This window comes from Jaculus jaculus, chromosome 1 (genome assembly GCF_020740685.1).
Source record: "Jaculus jaculus isolate mJacJac1 chromosome 1, mJacJac1.mat.Y.cur, whole genome shotgun sequence".
NCBI lineage: Eukaryota > Metazoa > Chordata > Mammalia > Rodentia > Dipodidae > Jaculus > Jaculus jaculus.
In genome coordinates this window covers 105,040,475-105,063,521 of record NC_059102.1, presented here as the reverse complement: position 1 = coordinate 105,063,521, position 23,047 = coordinate 105,040,475, and the positions used below count along the sequence as shown (strand labels likewise).

At 40.4% G+C, this 23,047-nt stretch overlaps 1 protein-coding gene across 2 annotated transcripts in view; it reads right to left on the bottom strand.

The window, feature by feature from the left end:
- The window catches only part of Reck (reversion inducing cysteine rich protein with kazal motifs), a 90,431-nt gene that overhangs the window by 37,270 nt on the left and 30,114 nt on the right, over nucleotides 1–23,047 (bottom strand). Inside the window, exons 1-5 of one of the 2 annotated variants that reach the window (XM_045150720.1) lie at nucleotides 21,575–21,610; nucleotides 13,806–13,839; nucleotides 9,590–9,787; nucleotides 5,995–6,262; nucleotides 625–804 (exon numbers count right to left, since the gene is read on the bottom strand). In XM_045150720.1, coding sequence (XP_045006655.1) covers nucleotides 625–804; nucleotides 5,995–6,262; nucleotides 9,590–9,787; nucleotides 13,806–13,839; nucleotides 21,575–21,595 — 701 coding nt within the window. In that variant the 5' untranslated portion in view covers nucleotides 21,596–21,610. Of the gene's footprint in view, nucleotides 1–624; nucleotides 805–5,994; nucleotides 6,263–9,589; nucleotides 9,788–13,805; nucleotides 13,840–21,574; nucleotides 21,611–23,047 lie in introns of those variants that run through there. The other variant, XM_045150715.1, reaches the window with a different exon arrangement.

Sequence of the window (23,047 nt, the reverse complement as noted above, 5' to 3'; positions counted from 1 at the left end):
TTTTAAAGGTAGGGTCTCACTCTAGCCAAGGCTGACCTGGAATTCACTATGTAGTCTCAGGGTGGCCTTGAACTCATGGCAATCCAACTAACTCTGCCTCCCAAGTGCTGGGATTAAAGGCATGTGTCCGCATACCCGGCATTTTTTTTTAAAGGTATTTTATATAAGCTGTAGGATTTATTGGCCTAAAGTTCATAGTATTGTTTCTTTTTCTCATTTCCTTTCCTCTCCTCTCTTCTCTTCTCTTCTCCTTTTCCTCCCTCTCTCCTTTCCTTCCTCCCTTCTTCCCTCTTCCCTCTTCCCTCCTTCCTTCCTTCCTTCCTTCCTTCCTTCCTTCCTTCCTTCCTTCTTTCTTTCTTTCTTTCTATCTCTCTCTTTTTGGTGTGCACGTGTGTGTGCTGGGGTATGTATGCCACAGTGCTGGTGTGGAAGCCAAAAGACAACTACTGGGTGTCTGTCCTCACCTCGCACCGCCTTTGAGGCAGATTCTCACACTGTTCACAGCTGCTTTCACCAGGCTAGCTGACCCTGAGTTTCTGGCAGATTCTGCTATCTCTGCCTCATTTCTTAAAAACAAGCTTAATTAGTGATAAAATATTTCCACCTCAGGCAAAAAGTTCCCACCTGTTGTTAAAATTAGTACAGTAAGTAAGGTTTCTGCAGCCCAACTGGCAAGGTTCCCGGACATCTGCTAGACAGGTCAACATGGACACTTCCACTGGGTTGTATTCACAAAAGCGGTCAAACTCTTGCCAACTCTGTGTGTTGCCCCAGCTCATGCTGTAAAGTTTTGTGCACAGTTCCCTGAAACAAAAGCATAAATACAAAAACATGGTAAAGAACCCAATGAATAAACATTTGATTTACATAAAACTGTAAGTCTGTGGATTATATCCTTTGGAATATAAATAAGTAAGTTCCAAGAATAATAAATGAATATCTAGTAGATTTAAAGTCAGAAAAAAAAATCTCCACGAAAAACGGTCTTTTTAAACTTGTATTTTATTTATTTCATTGTAAAGAGACAGAGGAAGAGGACGTGCATGCCTGGGCTTCTTGCTGCTGCAAATAAACTCCAGATGCATGCACCATTTGTGCATCTGGCTTTACATGGGTACTGGAGAATTGAATCCGGGCTATTAGGGTTTGCAGGCAAGTGCCTTAACCACTAAGGTATCTCTCCAGCCCCCAAAAATGGTCTCTTAAAAAATCATCCATGCTGGGCGTAGTAGAGCACGTCTATAATCCCAGCACTCAGGAGGCAGAGGTAGGAGGATCACTGAGAGTTTGAGGCCACCCTGAGACGACAGAGTGAATTCCAGGTCTGGGTTAGAGTGAGACCCTACCTAGAAAAACAAACAAACAAAAATCATCCATATCTTTTTTTGTCACAGATGCTAGAAATCTCAGTGCCAAACTTGTTTTATTATGATGTTTTGTACATTCTTAGTTCTAGGCACAATTGTTTTTTCTTCTATCTTTCTGATCTTTCCTTTTTAAAATCTTTACCTAAAGGAAAGCACATCATTTTGCCTCCACAATGGTATCCTCCCTTATAGGAGACAAAACTGGAATACAACCCTCAGACTTTTCTTTCTTTCTTTCTTTCTTTCTTTCTTTCTTTCTTTCTTTCTTTCTTTCTTTCTTTTTTGTTCATTTTTTCTTTATTTATTTGAGAGCGGCAGACATAGAGAGAAAGACAGATAGAGGGAGAGAGAGAGAATGGACGTGCCAGGGCTTCCAGCCTCTGCAAACGAACTCCAGATGCATGCGCCCCCTTGTGCATCTGGCTAACGTGGGACCTGGGGAACCGAGCCTCGAACTGGGGTCCTTAGGCTTCACAGGCAAGCGCTTAACCGCTAAGCCATCTCTCCAGCCCAGACTTTTCTTAAGAAGCATTGTAAGGTTAGGAGGTACAGCTATGTTAGATTATGTGCCTAGAATGTGCAAGGTCCTGGGTTCAATCCCCAACACTAAGAAGAAAAGGAGAAGGCAGAAGCAAGAGAAGCCACTGGGAAGGGAAACGTGAAGGGAAGACAAGGTAAGAGTAGACTAAAATATAAAGCAATACAGGCACACAATTTATAAAATGTTTTTGCACATTATGTTAATTAGTTTAATTAATTAGTTTATTTAAGAGAGAGAAGGAGGGAGTGAGGGAGAGAGAGAGAGAATTTGGGCATGCCAGGGCCTCCAGCCACGCCAGATGCATGCGCCACCTTGTGCACCCAGCTTATATGGGTCCTGAGCAACTGAACCTGCGTCCTTTGGCTTTGCAGGCAAGCATCTTAACCACTAAGCCATTTCTCCAGCTGTAGTTTGATTTTTAATTTAAAAGTAATGTATCTGCCAGGTGTGGTGGCTCATTCCTTTAATCACAGCACTTGGGAGGCAGAGATAGAAAGATCGTGAGTTTGAGGCCACCCTGAGACTACACAGTAAATTCCAAGTCAGCCTGGACTAGAATGAGACCCTACCTCAAAACCCTGTCCCCTACAAAAAAGTAATATATGCTCACTATTCAAAATACTGTTACTGAGATAATGTAGTCACAAGTACAAATTTTCTACTGTCCTTACTTTTTTTTGTTTGCTTTTTTTGTGGTAGGGTCTCACTCTAGCTCAGGCTGACCTGGAATTCACTATATACTCTCAGGGTGGCCTCAAACTCATTGCAATCCTCCTATCACTGTCTCCCAAGTGCTGGGATAAAGGTGTATGCCACTGTGCCCAGCTCTGTCCTCATATATATTTAAAAAATATTCTATTTATTTATTTGAAAGAGAGAGACAGAAAGAGGCAGACAAAGAGAGGAAGTAATGGGCACACCAGGGCCTCCTACCACTGCATACAAACTCCGACACATACACCACTTTGTGCATCTGGCTTTACTTAACGTGGGGACTGGGGAATTAATTAAACCTAGGCCATTAGGTCTTGCAAGCAAGTGTCTTTAACTGCTGAGTCATCTCTCCAGCTTTCTCCTCACATTTTATTTGGACAGTTATCCCTATGAAGTAGGTATCTTTACTTTTAACTTTGCTGACTCACTCTACTAGCGTTTATGAGAGTCTATTTTGTGTGAATGCTTGTCAAGACATTAGAAATGTGGAGGTAACTAAAACAAGACAATATCCCTGCTCTCAAGGGACTTACACATTTTGAGGAGGAGAGAGGCATTTCTTCTCCAGCTTTTAACATCTTTGAGTTAGTTTCTAATGTTTAATACAAAAATTTTACAAATCGCCGCAATTATCTCATATGGTTTATAAAGATCAAGTATGATGGAAGTGAAGGCATCCAGTGAACTATAAGATCCCATTTCAAGGCATACATGTGTGTGAGGGAGAGAAGAAACTGCTCTAACTGACGCTCCTCTGGGACAACATAGCCATTTGAAGCTCCAGCAACTTAACACAGGCATACACTTTTTGTCGGTGAGCATTCAAAGAACTATTCAGTAACCCATTCATCAACATATTCCATTAACTTCTATAAGCAACCCAATTTACTTGATTATAGGGCCATGTTTATTTACCACTAAACCTTTCTTAACTAATTTTCTTTTGACATTTTTCATATCTTTGGTAAAATCTGGTAAGACTATCCTAGGCACATTTTTTTGACATTAAAACATTTTAATGATCAAAGCTTAATGTTAAAAATATGACAATACAAATGTGGCATATATACACAATAAAGTTTTATTCAACTATAAAAAAAAGAACAAAATTATATCCTTTGCAGGAAAAATGGATGAGAACATCATCTGAATTGAAGTGAAATAAGCCAGACTCAGGAAGAAAGGTTTTCTCTTAAATATGGAATGTACATTTAAATATAGACACGTATAAATATGCTTATGAGTTGGGAGTAGAGGAAGGAGGGGGAACAAGAGAGCATAGTGGAGGGGTGAATATAAGAGCAAGTCCATGACAGACATATGAAAATGTCATAAGGAAATCATTTTGTACAGTGATTATACGTAATAATTGTGACAGGTAATTTAAAATTAGTCATTGCATACTAATAATGTGCTGTTTTGCACTGCTGAAGGGAGACAGTAGGTAGGCAGAAGCACGAAGTATGTTTTTTTTAAGTTTTTACAAGTTGTCACTTATTTGTGTGCGTGTGTTCATGTATGTGCCTAGGTTTGTGTGTGTTGTCTGTCTGTATGTATTGTACACGTGTCCAGGTTAATGTTGGTTAGAGTGTGTGTATGATGCACACATGTGGAGGTCAAAGGACAAATTTTCAGGATGGCCCTCGCCTGTCCACTTAATTTAAGGCAGAGTTTCTTGCTCTGGATTGTTGCTGTGCCCACCATGAGTGCCTGGGAAATTCTGTCTCCGTCTCCCCATCTCCCATCAATGTGCTGGATTACAGAAGCCCATTACAGCCTCTATCTCTTCACGTGGGATACGGGGATCAAACTTGGGTACTCCAGCTTGAGCAGAGAGCCCTTTTCCACAGAGCCATCTCCCCAGCCCAGAACGTGGGTTCTTGGAGGAAGTTCAGAGACTAGGCACATTTTTTTTTAAAAGCTTCATTCAATTTAGAAACCAAAGGAAGTATTTCATTCCTAGTATCTCATTTTCATTTCAGGATACTCTAGTAAGATTTGGGTTCTTTTCACCCAATGTATTTCAAGTAAGGCAAACTTCTATCCGTATTATATCATGATCTTAGTTATTTTTATTTATTCTTGTCTTTAGATTGTTTCCGCCCCCTCTCCACTTTTGCTTCTCCTAAGGCCAAAACCAACAGAGCCAAGAGACCAGGGACTGAAAGCTCCAAAACCATGAGCCAACAGAAATCTTTCCTCATTTGTTTATGGCAGGTATTTTGTCACAGGAGGAAAAAATAAAAACTTCCAACTAACACATATGCCTATACACTACTACCGAAATTTGGATTGAAGTGAGTCAGTTTCTCTCTCTGTTTTTTTTTTTTTTTTTTTAGTTTTTCAAGGTAGAGTCTCACTGTAGTCCAAGCTAACCCGGAATTCACTATGTAGTCTCAGGATGGCCTCGAACTCGCAGTGATCCTTCTACCCCTGCCTCCCAAGTGCTGGGATTAAAGGCACTTTTCTTCTTTATTTTTTGAGACAGGGTCTCCTGTAGCCCAGGCTGATCTCAAACTCACAATGCAGCCCAGGCTGACCTTGCACTTCTGGTCCTCCTGCTTCCACCACCCAAGTGCTAGGATTACAGGTGTGCAACACCATTCTCAGTTTGTGTGACACTGAACCCAGAGCTGCGTGCTTGCAAAGCAAGCCCTCAATACACTGAGCTATATCCTCAGCAACAAAGACATATGATTTAAAGAAGAGAATGTCCTTTAAATGTCAGATCAAAACATATTCTAAATTACAAGGTTATCTAAGGAGCTTCTTGGAAGGGGAATCCATATTGCATTATCTTTAAATATTTACTGTCCTATCAATCTCTCATATCCCCAAACATGGTGCTTTTAGCACTCAATGTGCAAAAAATGCTTTGTTTTGACACAACTCTCAGTAAATATTTGCTCAATAAGAGAATGAAAGATTTAAAAAAATTACTTTATTTTATTTATTTAAGAGAGAGAGAGATAGAGAATGGGTGCGGCAGGGCCTCCAACCACACTGCAAATGAACTCCAGATGCTTGCGCCCCCTTATGCAGCTGGCTTACATGGGTCCTGGGGAATAGAACCTGGGTCCTTAGGTTTAGCAGGCAAGCACCTTAACCACTAAGCCATCTCTCCAGCGCCCGAGAATGAACGACTTTATATCTTCTATTTCTCTTTAGGTACTAGAGATTGAGCCCGGGGCTTTGTATGTGCTAGTCCTGGCAAGCACTCTACTACTGAGCTATATTCCCAGGCCAGATCTGTAGCTTCCAAATGCTAAGCCTAGACAATGCAAGAATATGCTACACATTTATTAGGCTTACATACCACCAACTAAAATCTTGTTTTCTACTCATTTTAATAAAGGAAAATGAGATACTAACCTACATGTTGAAGTGTTCGCTTTAGAACAACAATGCAATTTAGCCCCATCAAGGCCAGTTGAAGGAGGAGGGTGGATAGTGACTCCAGGGTGAACAGATTGTGAGCTTTCAAGGAAACACTGCCACAGAGGATCTTGAGGTAAGGGTTGGGTCTTACAACCCTCGATGAGACCATCAACAATCTCCATTTCTGTTTTCTTGGACATCAGAATTCTCTTGCAGGCATTTTGGCAAGCATGGTTTTCAGCTCTGTCACAGCAATATAAACCTACATTTTCAGAATATAAATCCTTTATTAACCAGTTTTATAATGTATCTTGCTCAGAAGAGAAGAATCTGTCAGTACAGTAAAAATCAATAATACCCCATGCCATTCTCTACTCTTTGCTAAGTTCTCTCTCCATTACTCTGCAGTGTAACTTTGACAAAGCTTCTATTACCAGTATACACAAATGTCCCCAGACATGAGACAGACGACTAATTCTTATAGCAACAAAACAAACACTGCATTTCATCATTGTCCAAGTCAGCACAAAAATTTTATAAGTCTGTGTAGGTTAATTACTCTAGGCTGTAATTTAAATAATACAATAGCAAACTCCAACAATATTATCAGTTTGTCTTTGCCTTTAATTTTCTTTTCTTTTGATGCTAGGGATTGAACTCAGGACCTCACACATACTAATAAACCCATGCTTTGCCACTAAGCAATGTCTCCTTCCCCAGCCTTTAATTTTCCACAAAGAACCAGAAAATGAAAGAATGCTTTAAAACAGACTATAGGCTTCTCTCAAGTGGTTCTCAGGTGTCTGTGACTTCTGAAGAAATCTAGTTTGTAGACTTCTTTTCCAGATTCCTCTGCATTAGGACAGACATTAGAGGTGGTTGTTCTATCCTTAAAACCTCCTTCTGCCTTTTTGTTTTTCCTTTTAATGTTTCTATGGCCTTACCTCCAGCAGCATCCTCTGTAATCTAAATGTTAGAAAACACAGATCTGCCTCTGAAGCAAATGAAGGCTACTCATGGCAAATATTTCCTCCTGATTTTCACCATAGCCACATCACACAATGCCAAAAGCCTTCTGATTTCAATTATGGCCAAATAAGTCACACGCTGCTTTGAGAACACAGAAACAAGTCTTTCAATTTTCCAGTATAAATCAAAGCATTGGCATCTGGCTTACAAACCAGTCTTCAGTCTGGTTTGTCTGTCCTTTAATCTGACACCTCTACTTGTAATATATACTATGGATTATAGCATGGACTAAGCAGAGGCACTGAAGACCACCATCGGTGCAGGTACATTAGGAGGCTCTATTTTTTTTTTTTTTACAGTACAAATGCAAGTTTATTTATTTATTTGAGAGAGAGAGAGAGAGTGTGTGGGTGCTCCAGTGCCTCCATCCACTGCAAATGAACTCCAGATGCATGCACCCCCTTGTGCATCTGGCTAGCGTGGGTCCTAGAAAGTCAAACCAGGATCCTTTGGCTTTGCAGGCAAACGCCTTAACTGCTAAGCCATCTCTCCAGCCTCTATTTTTTTAAAAAAATATATTACTCTTTCCTTTAGGATTTTTATTATGAAAGTAATAACTGATCACTGGTAAAATTTAAGCAATATAGAAATATATAATATGGGACATTAGGTATATACCTAAAAATGTATTAGTGTACTTTTAGTTCTGTGACTTGTTTTTTTTTTTTTTTTCCTTTTTTTTTTTTTAGGTAGGGTCTCACTCTGACCCAGGATGACCTGGAATTCCCTATGCGTTCTCACAGTGGCCTTGAATTGTCGGAGATCCTCTTACCTCTGCGATTAAAGGTGTGTGTCACCATGCCCAGCTCTAAAACTTTTTAGAAAGAGAGAGAGAGAATGGGCATGCCAGGGCCACCAGCCACTGCAAACGAACTCCAGATGCATGTCCCTCACCCCATGCATCTGGCTTACGTGGGTCCTGGAGAGTCAAACAAGGATCCTTTGGCTTTATAGGCAAATGCCTTAACTGATAAGACATCTGTCCAGCCCCATAAAACTTTTTTATTGGCAACTTCCATAATTATAGACAATAAACCATGATAATTCTCTCCCTCTCCCTCTTCCCTTCACAAGTCCACTCACCATCATATCCCCTCCTTCTCTCAATCAGTCTCTTTTATTTTGATGTCATCTTTTCCTCCTATTATGAGGGTCTTGTGTAGGTATTACTAGGCACTGCGAGATCATGGATATCAAGGCCAAGTTATGTGTATTAGGTTTATTGTAACCAGTCCTGTTTTCTTTTTTCTTAATATGTCTTGGACTTCTTTCTATATAAATGTGTTATTTTCTTTTTGTGGGTTCTAAAGTATTATTATTATATAGATCTATTATTATTTATTTAATCACCTACTGATGCACGTGTGGGTTATATTTTTCTTTCATACTAGTATGCATATACACACCATATTTTGACAAATTTGTGTAAGTTTTCTTGCTGGAATATGAGAGTTGATAGTCTTTTCATTTCATTTTTATTTTGTATATCTGTGTGTATAGGTGTGTGTATGTGTGCACATATGTATGCATGTGGCATGTGGAGGTGAGTGGATGACACAGGGTGTTATCCTCTGGAACTCCATCCACCACCTTATTTTTTTTTTTTTCCACCACCTTATTTTTATTTTATTGTTTTAGAGAAAGAGAGAGAGAGAGAGGGAGGATAGAAAATTGGTGCACCAAGGCCTTAGCCACTGCAATCAAATGCCAGATGCTTGCGCCACCTAATGGGAATGTGTGACCTTGTGCTTGCCTCACCTTTGTGCATCTGGCTAATGAGGGATCTGGAGAGTAGAACATGGGTCCTTAGGTTTCACAGGCAAGTGACTTAACCACTAAGCCATCTCTCCAGCCCCATCCACCTTATTTTAAATTTATTTATTTAGTTATTCATTTGAGAGAGAAAGAGAGAGAATGGGCATGCCAGGGCCTCTTGCCACTGCAAATGAATTCCAGCCACCTTGTGCATCTGGCTTATGTGGGTACTGGGGAATTGAACCTGGGTCCTTAGGCTTCTCAGGTCTTAACCACTAAACCATCTCTCCTGCCTCATCCACTTATTTTAAAAGGGTCTCTCCCTGGCTAAGTGCTCACCAATTAGGCTAGACAGGTTAACCAGTGAGCTCCAGGGATCCTCCCATCTCTGCCTCCTCAACAATGAAATTACACACGTGTACCATTCAGAATTCTATGTGATGCCAGGATTGAACTCAGGTCTTCATGCTTGAAGGCAAGCACCTTACCCACTGAACTATCTCCCCTGTCCCCAAAATGTATAATTTGATATTCTAATGGTGATTATTTAATGTCTCTCCACATCATACATACCAAAGATCACTCTCACCCTCAAACCTGAAAGTTCCCGTCCCTCAGTCTCCATATTCCCCTCCTTTTTGGCACCTTACAGGTGTGAAAATTATGTCAAATCTGTCAAATCTAAACACCAAAGGAAACTGAATATTGCCCAAGGTGACCCAGATACTTTTAAGCACCTATCACTTCTTTTTATAAATGCTTTTTACCAAAGGCTAAGATGAGAAGAATATATCCTTTTACTTACTATCTGTTGGGTTTCTCATTGGGTAAGACTGCGTATAATTATTCACACAGTGTATCAATTGCGGACTAATAGAGGCACAATAATTTTCCACTGCTTTGATCTGAGATGGACCAGGCGAAGAGTCTGTTCGAAAAATGGCTTGACAGAACTCTCGGCAGTTCGTGTGATGACCTGCATAGCTGCAGCACACCGAACCCACTGTGGGGAAAAAGAGAGAACAGTGAAACAGAAGTTCTTGCTAACGTTAGCTCACTACCACAGTGAAGAAGCAATCTAACTTTCTGAATTTGAAAAGTAAAACTATGCCAAAGAAGACAAACATTCAAAATCAACAACACTGTGGGCACAGGCATGGGGATATCCAAGCGCTCAAAATAGTCTTTAAAAAATTTATTTATTTTGCAAGGAGAGAGAGAAAAGAGGTGTGCCAGGGACTCTTGCCACTGCAAACAAACTCTAGATGCATGTATCACATTGTGCATCTGGCTTTACACAGGTACTAGGGAAATTGAACTAGGCACATAAGCTTTGCCCAGACTCTCAAGATAGCCTTTATTCACCAACTTACAGCCTATAGTTAATTGAAGGACTAGTATCATCTCCCTGCAAGAGTGTGGAAACACGTAAGCATTTTGGGTTGCCTCGACACTTTGGGAACATCTGCTACATTTAATACATGGAGTTAGAGCTGCAACGCAGAGGAAAGTCTGCCCAAATGCCAAGGGTACTCATGTTGAGAAACAGTAAAACAGCCTCTTTCCACAATGTATTTGTGATTTATAAAAAACTCATAGCTGAACAAAACCCAGTGTCTCACATTATAACACAGGATCAGTAAAAACAAAGAGACACCAGGAACATTCAATAAATAACTTAGGGCTGGAGAGACAGCTCATGGTTAAAGGCACTTGCTTACAAAGCCTGAGTTCAAATCCCCAGTACCCCTGAAAAGCCAAATGCACATAATGATCATGCGTCTGGAGTTTGTTTGCAGTGGCAGGAGGCCCTGGAGTACCCATTCTTTTTTTTTCTGCTTGCAAATAAATAATAAACAAAACATTTTTATAAAAATACATACATAATTTAACAAGTATATAACTGTGGCCTCTGAAATAAAGATCTCAAAATTTCCATACAGTTTGAACATATGCAAGAGTATTACTAAATTGTGATAGTCTTCACATCTCAATTACATGATTTGCCTGTAGATTTTTATTTTGTTTTGAGGTAGGGTCTCACTCTAGCCCAAGCTGACCTGGAATTCACTCTGTAGTCCCAAGCTAGCCTCAAACTCACAGGGATTTTCTTGCCTTTATCGCCTGAGTGCTGGGATTGAAAGTGTACACCACCACACCAAACTTGCCTCTAGATATACATCGTATGTATGTGTGTGTGTGTGTATGTCAGGTGTGGTGGTGCACACTTTTAATCCCAGCATTCATGAGGCAGAGGTAGGAGAATCGCCACGACTTCAAGGCCACCCTAAGACTACAGAGTGAATTCCAGGTCATTCTGGGCCAGAGTGAGACCTTACCTTAAAAAACCAAACCAAACAAAACCAAAAAAATTCATAGCCAGACATGGTGGATCATGCCTATAATCCCAGCACTCATGAGGGTGAGGCATAGTGAATTCAGGACAGCTTGGGCTACAGAGTCAGACCCCACTCTCAACAAACAAATATACAAAGTCAAAGCCAAATATGGCAGTATACATCTGTAATCCCAACACTTAGGAGGTCAAGGCAGGACAATCAGGAGTTCAAGGCCAGCCTTGGCTACATGAGTTCCAGGATAGCCTGGTCCAAAAAACAAAAAAATCTAAAAACTAATCCTAAACAACAACAACAAAATCAATGGAGCCAGGAGTGGTGGTATACACCCATAATTCTAGCACATGGGAGGCTGAAGCAGGAAGATTTAGAGTTCAAAGCCAACCTGAGCTACATAGTAAGACCAAATTCCAAGGGCAGGGGGAGATCAATGGCAGCCTTTTACTGTATCTGGGAAAATGAAGATGAATGTTTGGAAGTACAGATGAAGAAATTATATGGAGAAGGCAAAAGGTGCTCACAGGAGTCTAACAGGTGTGGAAAGCTGAAGGGAACTAGGGTAGCATGTGGTATGAAGAGGTTTACAGAGAGGCATGTAAGCACTCTGGATAGTTTACTAGAGATGGCTATGGAGGAGCCAGAATCTGGGTTCCACAGACCAGTGAAAAGGGAATTCAGGTGACTCTGAGAAATAATGATAATGGCAAAATACTACACAAATTAACAAAACTGGCAATGGATTAACTGGTATAGGACAAGCCACCCAGGGAAATATCCCATACCTATTTGTCACTTGTAACTACTGCTGAATTGACTGTGCCCAATGCCAGAGTTCACATTGATTACAAAGAACAATTATTTTTCACTTATTACTTTGTATGTGTATGGTACTGGGGATCACCAAAGGTCTTGGAGATGTGAAGCACATATTCAACCACTGAGCTATATTTCCAGCCCCACAAAGAACAACTGTAGTTACATTTCTTTTCTTTCTTTTTTTCTTCTTTTTTTTTTTTTTTTTTTGGTTTTTCAAGGTAGGGTTTCACTCTAGCCCAGGCTGACCTGGAATTCACTATGTATTCTCAGGGTGGCCTTGAACTCACAGCGATCCACCTACTTCTGCCTCCCAAGTGCTGGGATTAAAGGCGTGCACCACCACGCCCGGCTTGTAGTTACATTTCTTAATGTAAACCTTAATGGAGATAAACTGGGAATGTGGGGCTGGAGAGATGGCTTAGTAGTTATGGCATTTGCCTGCAAAGCCAAAGGATTCCGGTTTGATTCTCCAGGACTCATGTAAGCCAGATGTACAAGGGGATGCATGCATCTGGAGTTCATTTGCAGTGACTGAAGGCCCATTATCTCCCTCTTTCTCTCACTCTCTCTGCCTCTCTCTCTCTCAAATAAATAGCATACTAAAAAAGAAGTTCATGGTCATCCTCAGTTACATAGCAAGTTTAATGACAGTTAAAAAAAAACCCTGGAAATGTGTGTGTGTGTGTGTGTGTGTGTGTGTGTGTGTGTGCGTGCGTGCGTGCATGTGCGCGTGTGCGCACACATGCATGTACAGGGGGTGTTAAGAAGAGAAAAAAAAAAGTAAAATAGGACCAGATGCCTAGCTTCTGTTTCCAGGGTTGCTTCCTCACCAGTATGGGAGGACCTAAGATTATTTGCCAGAGACTATCTGGAAATCTGGGACTAAGCCATTTGTGAAGGTGAAAGATAAAGACAAGTTAGTTAGTTAGCCAAGCTAATCTGAACAACTGCTTACTCCTTAGGTGACTCTTCCCAGGTCTCCCTGTTCTGTCACTACTCCCTTCGTGGTAGATAGACTCTTCCTCCAATTTTTGATTTTAAAAAATATTTTATTAATTTTTTGTAAGGAATGAGAGATAGTGTGAGGAGAGAAAGAATAGGAGTGCCAGGGCCTCTGTCGCTGCAAATGAACTCCAGATACATGCACCATTTTGTGCATCTGCCTTTATGTGGGTTCTGGGGAATTAAACCCAGGCAGTCAGGCTTTGCAAGCATCTTTAACTGCTGAGCCATCTCTCCAGCCCCCTTCTTCTAATTCCTACTGTGAATATATTTTATTCCTCTGTTTTTTTCCCCATGTGTACTTGTCTACTTTTCAAGACCCAAATCAGCTACCAACTCCACGAGGTTTCCCCCAACCACCCTTACAGTGTGTCCCTCCTCCCGATGAATGCAGCACTTGGTCACTGTGCTAGTTCATATTTTACCATGTCTCTCCTAGAGCCCCTGTGTACAGATCCTGTCCCCCTCAGATGTGTGTCTGCCTTGTACCAAGCAAGTACTCAACAGATGTCTGTGAATGAACTGAGAGGTAGTCATTGGCAAGGGCTGTGTTGTGATCTGTGGATGTGCTTACCCTCTGAAAATGACCCATTACTGGCTTATCTTCCCCCAGCACACCTCTACTGTGTAAATCTGAAAATGGGATGCAGGACTTGTTACAGTACATGAATGACTTGAACATCCCAGACACCTGCCTAGAAGCCTGTGTGCATATTCCTTCACATGGCTTATTAATAGCCGACATTAATGCTAGAGTATTGGCAACTGGCAATTCTCACTGCTACAAATGTGCTGTAAACTGTATTATCCTTTGATTGCTTGTACAACTACTGACAATATACTTACTTTCATTTCTGCTAATGCAACTGAAAAGAGCATTCTGTAAATTAAAGAAAAACAAACAAATTAGCAACCAGACAAAAATTTCCAATTTTATTCTTTTATAGGGCTATATGGATATCAGGATATTGAAGTATTTAATTATTCTGTAAGTCCAAGGCTGAAAATACAGAAGCTATGAAATGACTTCCTGGTGAATAAAAGAAAACCATCTTCTATCACATATTGGGGATCACCCTAAGTATAAAGTGAAATGTTATAGCAAGTCAAGTTCATGTAAGCTGTACTAACGTGAGAGACTACAATGCATTAACCTTCATTATTTCCTATGGATATGAAACAATCTAATAAAGCACACTTAGGGAATTATGTATTTTATGTAATCACTGAATTTTACAGTCAAAATGACCTTAAAGATATCTTTAATAATTTTCATACATGAAGTAGAATCACATGAACTTCCCAGGCCTTCACTTGCTTACAGAAATTTAAATTTAAAAACTTCAAGGATGGTCCTTATGGAGTCTTCTTGAGACCAGAATCTGAGACTCTCCCTACCATTTATAGATGAGGAAACCATTTCCTCAGCAAGCAAGGACACCTCTGCCTCCCGGGTGCTGGGATTAAAGGTATGCACCACCATGCCTAGCTTTAGTGTTCTTTAATAGGCATACATGGTCTCTTGTTAGTTTGGCTTTTCAGTTATACAGGTAGTCCTCCACTGGGGTTCGCCAACCTAAACAAAGCATAAAATCATCTAAATCAACATTAAAAAGTAGCTTGCTACCGACTCTCTAGCCCTTTTTGACTCAACACACGTAACTGTAATTGTTCTTCTCTTTTTACTAAGCTGATTACTGCTTTTGGTTCTGACTTTCTTTTTTTAAACTTTACACCTAAAGAAATATGTTTGTTATCTAGATGGCTATCCTCGGTTGTGTGGATGGAGCTGAGTTTCATCTGAAGGACTCTCATCACTCTTTTTAAAGATGAGGTCTCTCCCTGTGTAGCTCTGGCTGTCCTGGACCTTGCTATGCTATGTAGACCAGGCCGGCTTTGACCTTACACCAATCCTCATGTCTCTACCTGTGCAGTACTATGGTGGCAGACATTTAATGCCCCACTGGGCTGGTAGTCATTCTCAGTCTCCCAAGCAGTAGAGATGATCTGTCCCTCAAGGGACACTTGGGAGTGCCCAGAGTCACTTTTTATTAACACAACTGGACAGGGGTGATTAGCATCCAGTGGAGAGAAGACAGAGATATGGCAAAGCACTCTATATGCCTGTGCCAGACACCCCTAGACCCTTAAAGTACTATGCAGACATGTGGTTGAGCCAGGTGTGGTGGTGCACACCTTTAATCCCAGCATTCCGGAGGCAGAGGTAGGAGGATTGCCATGAGTTTGAAGCCACCCTGAGACTACATAGTGAATTCCAGATTATCTTGGACTGGGAGCAAGACCCTACCTGAAAAAAACAAAAACAAACAAACAAACAATAACAAAAAGATAGCACGTGGTTGAAATATAAAGGAAAGGAAAGCCAGAGGACAGATTAAGAAAAGCTTGGTATAGCAGGGGAAGGAACATTACTATATTCTATTAGAAAGCCACTGGAGTGGAGTGATATGGTCAAATTTGTTTGTAAAGAGATCGCTGTGGGAGAAGTGGAGATGGAAGATAAAAGGAGAATTAGATATAGAAAAGCTATTTGGCAGCCACTGAAGTTGCTCAGTGACAAGGTATAAAGGCCCAAGCTAAGACAACAGCAGGGTCTGGAAAGGAACCTGACTTAGGATATATTTGGAGACAAATCTTTATGGTTTGGTAGCCAGTAATTCAAAAGAGATGATGAGAAAGAGGAAAGAGTAGACTCTACCTGTTAGGCTTTTAGTTGTGATTTAAAGAATTGTACCACAAAACTTAGCAAGAAGTCTAGGAAAAATGAAAAATAGCCTTGTATGGTGGTGCATGCCTTTAATCCCAGCATTTGTTAGGCTGAGGTAGGAGGACTGCTGTGAGTTTGAGGCCAGCCTGAGACTACATAGTGAATTCCAGGTCAGCCTGGTGTCAGTGTGCATGCGTGTGTGCATGTGTGTGTATAGAGAAGGGGAGGTAGAGAATGTAGGGATCAACAATCAATTTGGCTGATTTGAAATCAATTTATTCTGGTTGATTTGGTGGTTGCTTTAATGGAATAGCAAAAGTAAATCCTTCAACAATGCTTTTAGGAACTCAGAAAAGAGGTTAGAGGAGAAGATTCTGGAATTGTCATTATACAATAAAAGGTAGCTACAGAAGCTGGACTAGGGAAGCAGTAAAGCACCTGCCTAGCATTTACGACACCCTGAGTTCAATCCCCAGTACCACAAAAACAAGTAACAACAAACTGTGAGCATAGACATGTTTGCCTGGTGGGAATACCCTGGCCATTTAAGATTGGGCCATTCCACAAACTAATGACAACTCCTTTAGGGATGATTTCATTCAGGGAATCTCACAGAAAAATAAACTGGAAAGGAAATAACTAGATGCAAAAAGACAACCTTCCTCAGGATAGAATACAAAATAGCACACAAGTGGAACCTAATCAAAAATATATGCTATCCTAAGCCAGTACTGCAGGACCTAATCGGTTTCGCTCTTTTTGGAGCTCATCAGCTGCAGGTAACGGCTCAAATCTACGCTGATACAGCATACCTGTGTAGGGTTTTACTGTATCGGAAGCCTTCCAATCAGTTTTCTATTTTACAACCCAACAATTCTTAGAGTTTCCTTAGTAGTAACTAAAGCCCACATCCAGATGCGTGTGTGTGTGCTTGTGTGTCTAGGGATGCACCATGGTCTCTTTCTGCTGCAAATGAACTGACAGATATGCTACTTTGCTTTGGCTTTATGTGGGCACAGGAGCACTGAACCTGGGTTAGCAGGCTTTGCAAGCAAGTGCCTTTAACTGCCATCTCCCCAAACCAAGACACTTTATATTCAAGGCTTTTCTAGGGCAAAGTTCCACATGATTCTTTTTTTTTTTTTTTTTGGTGGTAGAGATTGAACTGAGCCTATAAAATTTTGTTAAAGTAGCCAAAAACTGACTGGGTAAGGGGACAGCATAGCTGTACTAATCACAGCCTAGGCTGTCACCTGCCACAAGAACCATGCAGCACAGATCAAATCCCATGAAAGCTCAGGAGACCTGCAGCTGCCAAGTGAACCCTGCTGGTCCCTCCATCCCTGTCTCTTGCTGCTAAATTAGACTATCTCTGCTTTTCTTTCTTCATGATTCTACTAGCAAATCGAGAATCGAGAATAACTTGTGGGCTACACATCACAATTCTTGTAGAAATACATGAATATACACCAAACACTGCCATCCTGGGGCAGAACAAAGTGTGTGCCAAGCTATCACTTGTGGTAAACTGGGGTGGAAGAATACATACATGTTTACTTTTATATGCACCAAGTATGTCTAGGATCTTTAATACCTTAGTGATTGTGGTACTAGGGATTTAAAGAGACTTGACTATATAGTATTCTAAAGTTTGAACCATGTGAATATCCCGAAACTGTAATGTTACACATACTGTACCCTTGTCTTGCACATAGAGTTATGTGTTGACAGGTAGTGCTGAGAGAACTATGACTGGAACTCACAGGAACTCTTTGGCCTTGTGATTCTAAGGACCCTTTTACTAGCCTCAGAGTCTAAATTTTATCGTATCATTCTTAGACACAGCACCCAATAACAGATAAATATTATAGTTATACTAGCAATCAGCAAGCAGACAGAGATAAAGAGAAGAGAGACAAAGAGAATGGGCACACCAGGGCCTCCAGCCACTGCAAATGAACTCCAGCTGCATATGCCTCTTTGTGCATCTGGCTTTATATGGATACTGGGGAATCAAACCCAGGTCATTAGGCTTTGTAGGTAAGGACCTTAACTGCTGACCCATCTCTCCAGGCCCTCAGCTTGACACTTTTATAAGCATTCATTTTATAATGATTTTGATTGCCAACTTCTTGTTAACAAGTTAACAATTTTCAAGAGGCACCACTGAAGTTTAAGACATGCAATGTTCCTGTAGCCCTCCAGGAAGGAAGGAGATGAACATATTTCTTGCCACCTTAATATTAAGGGTGTAGTTGCTCTGGAACCCAAAAGGGAGGAGACTTAACTAGGTTTTCCATCTTTAATCGGAACCAAAGTTCTATCTCCTGACTTATGAACCCCATGAGGCTACAAGGCTATAGAAGTTAATTCAACAAAAGTCCTCAAGGTTAATGTGCTGTTGCTTCTCAATCCAGGTCTTCCCTTAAGTGTTTGGTCTGGGCACTCTATATTTTCTTCCAGTAAGTTAAGATTGCATATACCTACAAAACGAGTCTAGGTTCCAAGTCTGCCTTATTGCCAGAAAGAGAATACCTATGTCATCCCTGCAGCACCGAATAGTGTGAGAGTGCCAGGACACTAGGCTTACAGTTAGAATTAATTTTCTCTCTTTAAGCATCATCTCCTATATTCAACCCATGATGACAAAGTCTTTTAACAGATTCAGCCTTCGAATCCCTAACTCTTCTTCCCTTTTCCTCTTTTCTGATTTTGAAATGTTTCTTCTTCAGAAAGCTGGTTGTTTCTTATACAGCAATACAAGGTTTTTAATGTTTCTTTGGCAATGGAATAGAATTTTACAAATATATAAAAAAGTTACCTTTGTCTATGTACTATGCATACACAGTTGACTAATATAATTATCTACTATCCAGCACCCTAAGTAATGAAATAAGCTGCCACATATTACAGGATTTCCAAAAAGAAAGAAAGATACAGATACACACACACAAACTTCTATGGCTCAAAACAGTTTTGATCTGCAGGCAATAATTGCCAAGTATAATGTAGTGATAAGAAAAAAATCTTTTAGTGATGAAAAAAACTTGTAAGTCCAACTAAGTACCACTTTAGTTTAAATTTTTTTGTTTTGTTATTGGTTGGGGGGGGGAGGGTCTCATGTAATCCAGGGTGGCCTTGAACTTACATATAGCTGAGGCTGGCAATGAGCTCTTAACCTTCTTGCCTTTACCTTCCACTGTAGTGTGGGGATTACAGGCACGTGCCACCATGCCAGGATCTGACTTACTTATAGACTTTTATATATTTATTCTTTATTTTATTTTATTTTCGCTTAAAAAAATTTTTTTTTTTGAGGTAGAATCTCACTCTAGCACAGGCTGACCTGGAATTCACTATGTAGTCTCAGGGTGACCTCAAACTCATGGTGATCCTCCTACCTCTGCTTCCCAAGTTCTGGGATTAAAGGTATGTGCCACCACGCCTGGCTATTTTGGCTTTTTAAATATATTTATTTATTTATTTGACAGAGAAAGAGGGAGAGACAGAGAAAGAGAATGGGCATGCCCTGGCCTCCAGCCATTGCAAACAAACTCCAGATGCATGTGCCCCTTATGCATCTAGCTAATGGGTCCTGGGGAATTGAACCTAGGTCCTTTGGCTTTGTAGGCAAATGCCTTAACCACTAAGCCATCCATCTAGTCCCTATTTTGGCTTTTTAAAGCAGAGTCTCAATTCTAGCCTAGGCTGGTCTCAAACTCATGATGGTTGTTCTATCTTAGCTGTCTGAGTGCTGCTAAAGGTGTGTGTCACCATACATGGCTTTAGACATTTATTTTTATTTATTTATTTGCACTTGTGTATGTTCTGCTACAAATAACTTGTGCATGTATGCACCACGTTTAATTGTGTGGGTACCGGGGAATCAAACTCAAGTCAGTAGGCTTTTCAAGAAAGCACCTTTAACCACTGAGCAATCTCCACTAACCACCTGACTTACTCCTTTTATTTATTTATTTTTATTATGTTTTTGTTTTTGTTTTTGTTTTTGTTTTTCGAGGTAGGGTCTCACTCTGGCTCAGGCTGACCTGGAATTCACTCTGTAGTCTCAGGGTGGCCTCGAACTCATGGCGATCCTCCTACCTCTGCCTCCCGAGTGCTGGGATTAAAGGTGTGCGCCACTACGCCCGGCTTTTATTTTTTTTTTAGTTTCTCAAGGTAGGGTAGCCCAGTCTGACCTGGAATTCACTATGTAGTCTCAGGGTGGCTTTGAACTCATGGCAATCCTCTTACCAGTTTCCCCTCAAAGGACTGGATTAGAGGTATGTGCCACCAAGCCCAATACCATCTGACTTATTCTTGAATAATCAACTCTTGCTATCATTCTAACACTGGGCTTTTATCTTTTTAAAATTAAGCTAGAGAAGTTTAAAGGATCTAAATTTTAGCCTACATATAACTAAGAGTGTAAATTTTCTAAAATATTGGTTTTGTTCTTTTTTTTTTTTAATTTTTTATTTATTTATTTGAGAGTGACAGACACAGAGAGAAAGACAGATAGAGGGAGAGAGAGAGAATGGGCGCGCCAGGGTTTCCAGCCTCTGCAAACGAACTCCAGACGTGTGCGCCCCCTTGTGCATCTGGCTAACGTGGGACCTGGGGAACCGAGCCTCGAACCGGGGTCCTTAGGCTTCACAGGCAAGCGCTCAACCGCTAAGCCATCTCTCCAGCCCTGGTTTTGTTCTTTTTAAGATATTTCTTATTAAAGAATGGGTTGAGCCCTAAAATGTTAATTTTCTAGGATCTGTCATACTTTGCTTATCTAAGCACAGATTCTCAGCCAAAAAAGGCTGTCTCTTTGCTCTCTGTGTGAGCCACATGAATTTCTACTGCCATAAGTTGGATCTACAATCTTATTAACATATCATACTGCTTCTTTCAGGCTTCATTCTTCTGTAAGATTTTCCCTTCAATGTGCTTGCTCTGCTTCTAATTCTTCTGAGCCCCTGTGTATATGGTATGTATTTTAATCAATTAATATTATTCTTTAGTATTTGAAGTTAAACTATAAGCAGCTTAACTAGAATTCTAACTAAAGTCCAACCCCAAAGTCTATGCATGTTCTACTATATACAAAAACCTGTCTCGGTCTTTAATAAGTACTGGTGATGTGCTAAAATGCCAGACTCTAGAAAACTTGATGCAACAATGCTTTGCATTGAACTGATTTATCATAAGCTAGTTAGAACAAAGCAAAATCTTAAATGGCATTGCAATTTATAAGCTTTTTCTCTTAAGTAAATTTCATAGGAAACCCCTTCAAAAGGAACTTCACAGCAGCTTTCCAATAAAGATGATAAACTCTTCTGAATGTAATTACTCACTCTGCATCTCTAATCAAACTACACAAAATGATCCTTCAGGGTGAATGCTACTCCTGAAACTGTAAACCTAGAGGAATGGCTTAAACATCAGTAAGTTCATCCCAGGGCTACTCCAACAGTAAGGAAATAAAACTGTTAGCTCAGTTTTATACACTGTAATGGAGCAACAGCAAGTTCAAATAGGTTGGATTATACCAAATTTATCCAATTCACTTTTCCAATTTACACTCATTCACAAATAGCTATATCTCTAGAGCAGACTTCAGCAGTGGTTTGTTTGGGGTTTATAAATGCAGAACCACTTTCCTGCAGTAAAGTATGTCATCTCCCTTTGTTTCTAAATAATATGTAAGAAATCAAACTAAGATATGAATCATCTCAAATAATTTGTGATGTCAGCTTTTAACGTAAAAATGAAGAACTCTCTTGTCATGTAGACATTTGGAAAATGCTCGCTTCATTCTAGGTCAAATAAAGAAGGGTAGGTTGGGAAAAGAAAACTGCTCTTATCTTTATCATAGGACAGTATTTGTCTCTCTTACCTTTCCTGTCCCGTCCTTCATCAACACATACTGGCAGACTTCCTAGGGCAATGCAGAAATCCAGACAAGAGAAGGAAGCACACTAAAGTAATGGAGGACAGGCTACAGGAGATGGACAGTGTCAGACATCATGTGGAAGAAAAGAAGGGATTATTATAGTTAGCCACTTTGCTCCAGAGAAACCCAAATCGGTTATTTCAAAGGTAGAGGTGGGGTGGGGGGAGGGGAGACCTTTTACTTTTTAATAGCAAAGCTTTTGTCAACAAGGACAGAGGAAGGCAGAGTTAATTTGGAGATCTGTCTTCAGAGAAACAGATGTAATTCAGCAAACAAGACAAAATGACAATGGATAAAACTTTCCAGTTTTAAAATGTTAATGAAGAGATGTAATTACAGATTTTGAGAAAAGGAAAAAATCCAAACTGTAATGTAGAAACTGTTAGTCTGTTTCTTCTTTGAGACACCCAGACTATTAACAGCAATAGGAATCCCACTGCTTAGATATAATAATGATGAATGAGCCACATGCATCTGTTTCCTACTTATATGACCTTATACTGTGAAAAGTAATAAAAATGTCACATTTAATAATGGGGCAAAATAACCTCCTAAAGGAGCTTTGTACATCAGGGACAATCTTTCTAAGTATGGTGCAAAAAATACTTCCTCTACTCCTACTCAGTAGTTCCCAAGAGCTAGGTATTACAGTGCCAAAAATCCCATCATTGCAAGATAAGAGTTTTAAATTTAATAAAGGGGGCTGGAGAGATGGCTTAGCGGTTAAGCGCTTGTCTGTGAAGCCTAAGGACCCCGGTTCGAGGCTCGGTTCCCCAGGTCCCACGTTAGCCAGATGCACAAGGGGGCGCACGCGTCTGGAGTTCGTTTGCAGAGGCTGGAAGCCCTGGCGCGCCCATTCTCTCTCTCTCCCTCTATCTGTCTTTCTCTCTGTGTCTGTCGCTCTCAAATAAATAAATTAAAAAAAAAATTAAAAAAAAAATTAAAAAAATTATTAAATTTAATAAAGCCTTTGTAGCATGTCCTCAAATGCAGGGTGTTAGAAAGTATGAAGTCATTCACATTAGCAGTGTGACTTTGATTATATTTTTTGAGAGGTAGTTTATAAAAATGGACTCCTACATGGGTCCAGAGACAGAAAAAGAGGCAGAGCCTGGATATCCATGACCTCACAGCGCCCGACACTACCTACACAAGACCATCATAATAGGAGGAAAAGATGATGACATCAAAATAAAAGAGACTGATTGAGAGGGGGAGGGGATATGATGGAGAGTGGAGTTTCAAAGGGGAAAGTGGGGGGAAGGAGGGAATTACCATGGGTTATTGTCTACAATTATGAAAGTTATCAATAAAAAATAAATAAATAGGGGCTGGAAGATGGTTTATCAGTCAAGGCATTTTTCTGCAAAGCCAAAGGACATCAGTACTATTCCCCAGGACCCACGTAAGTCAGAT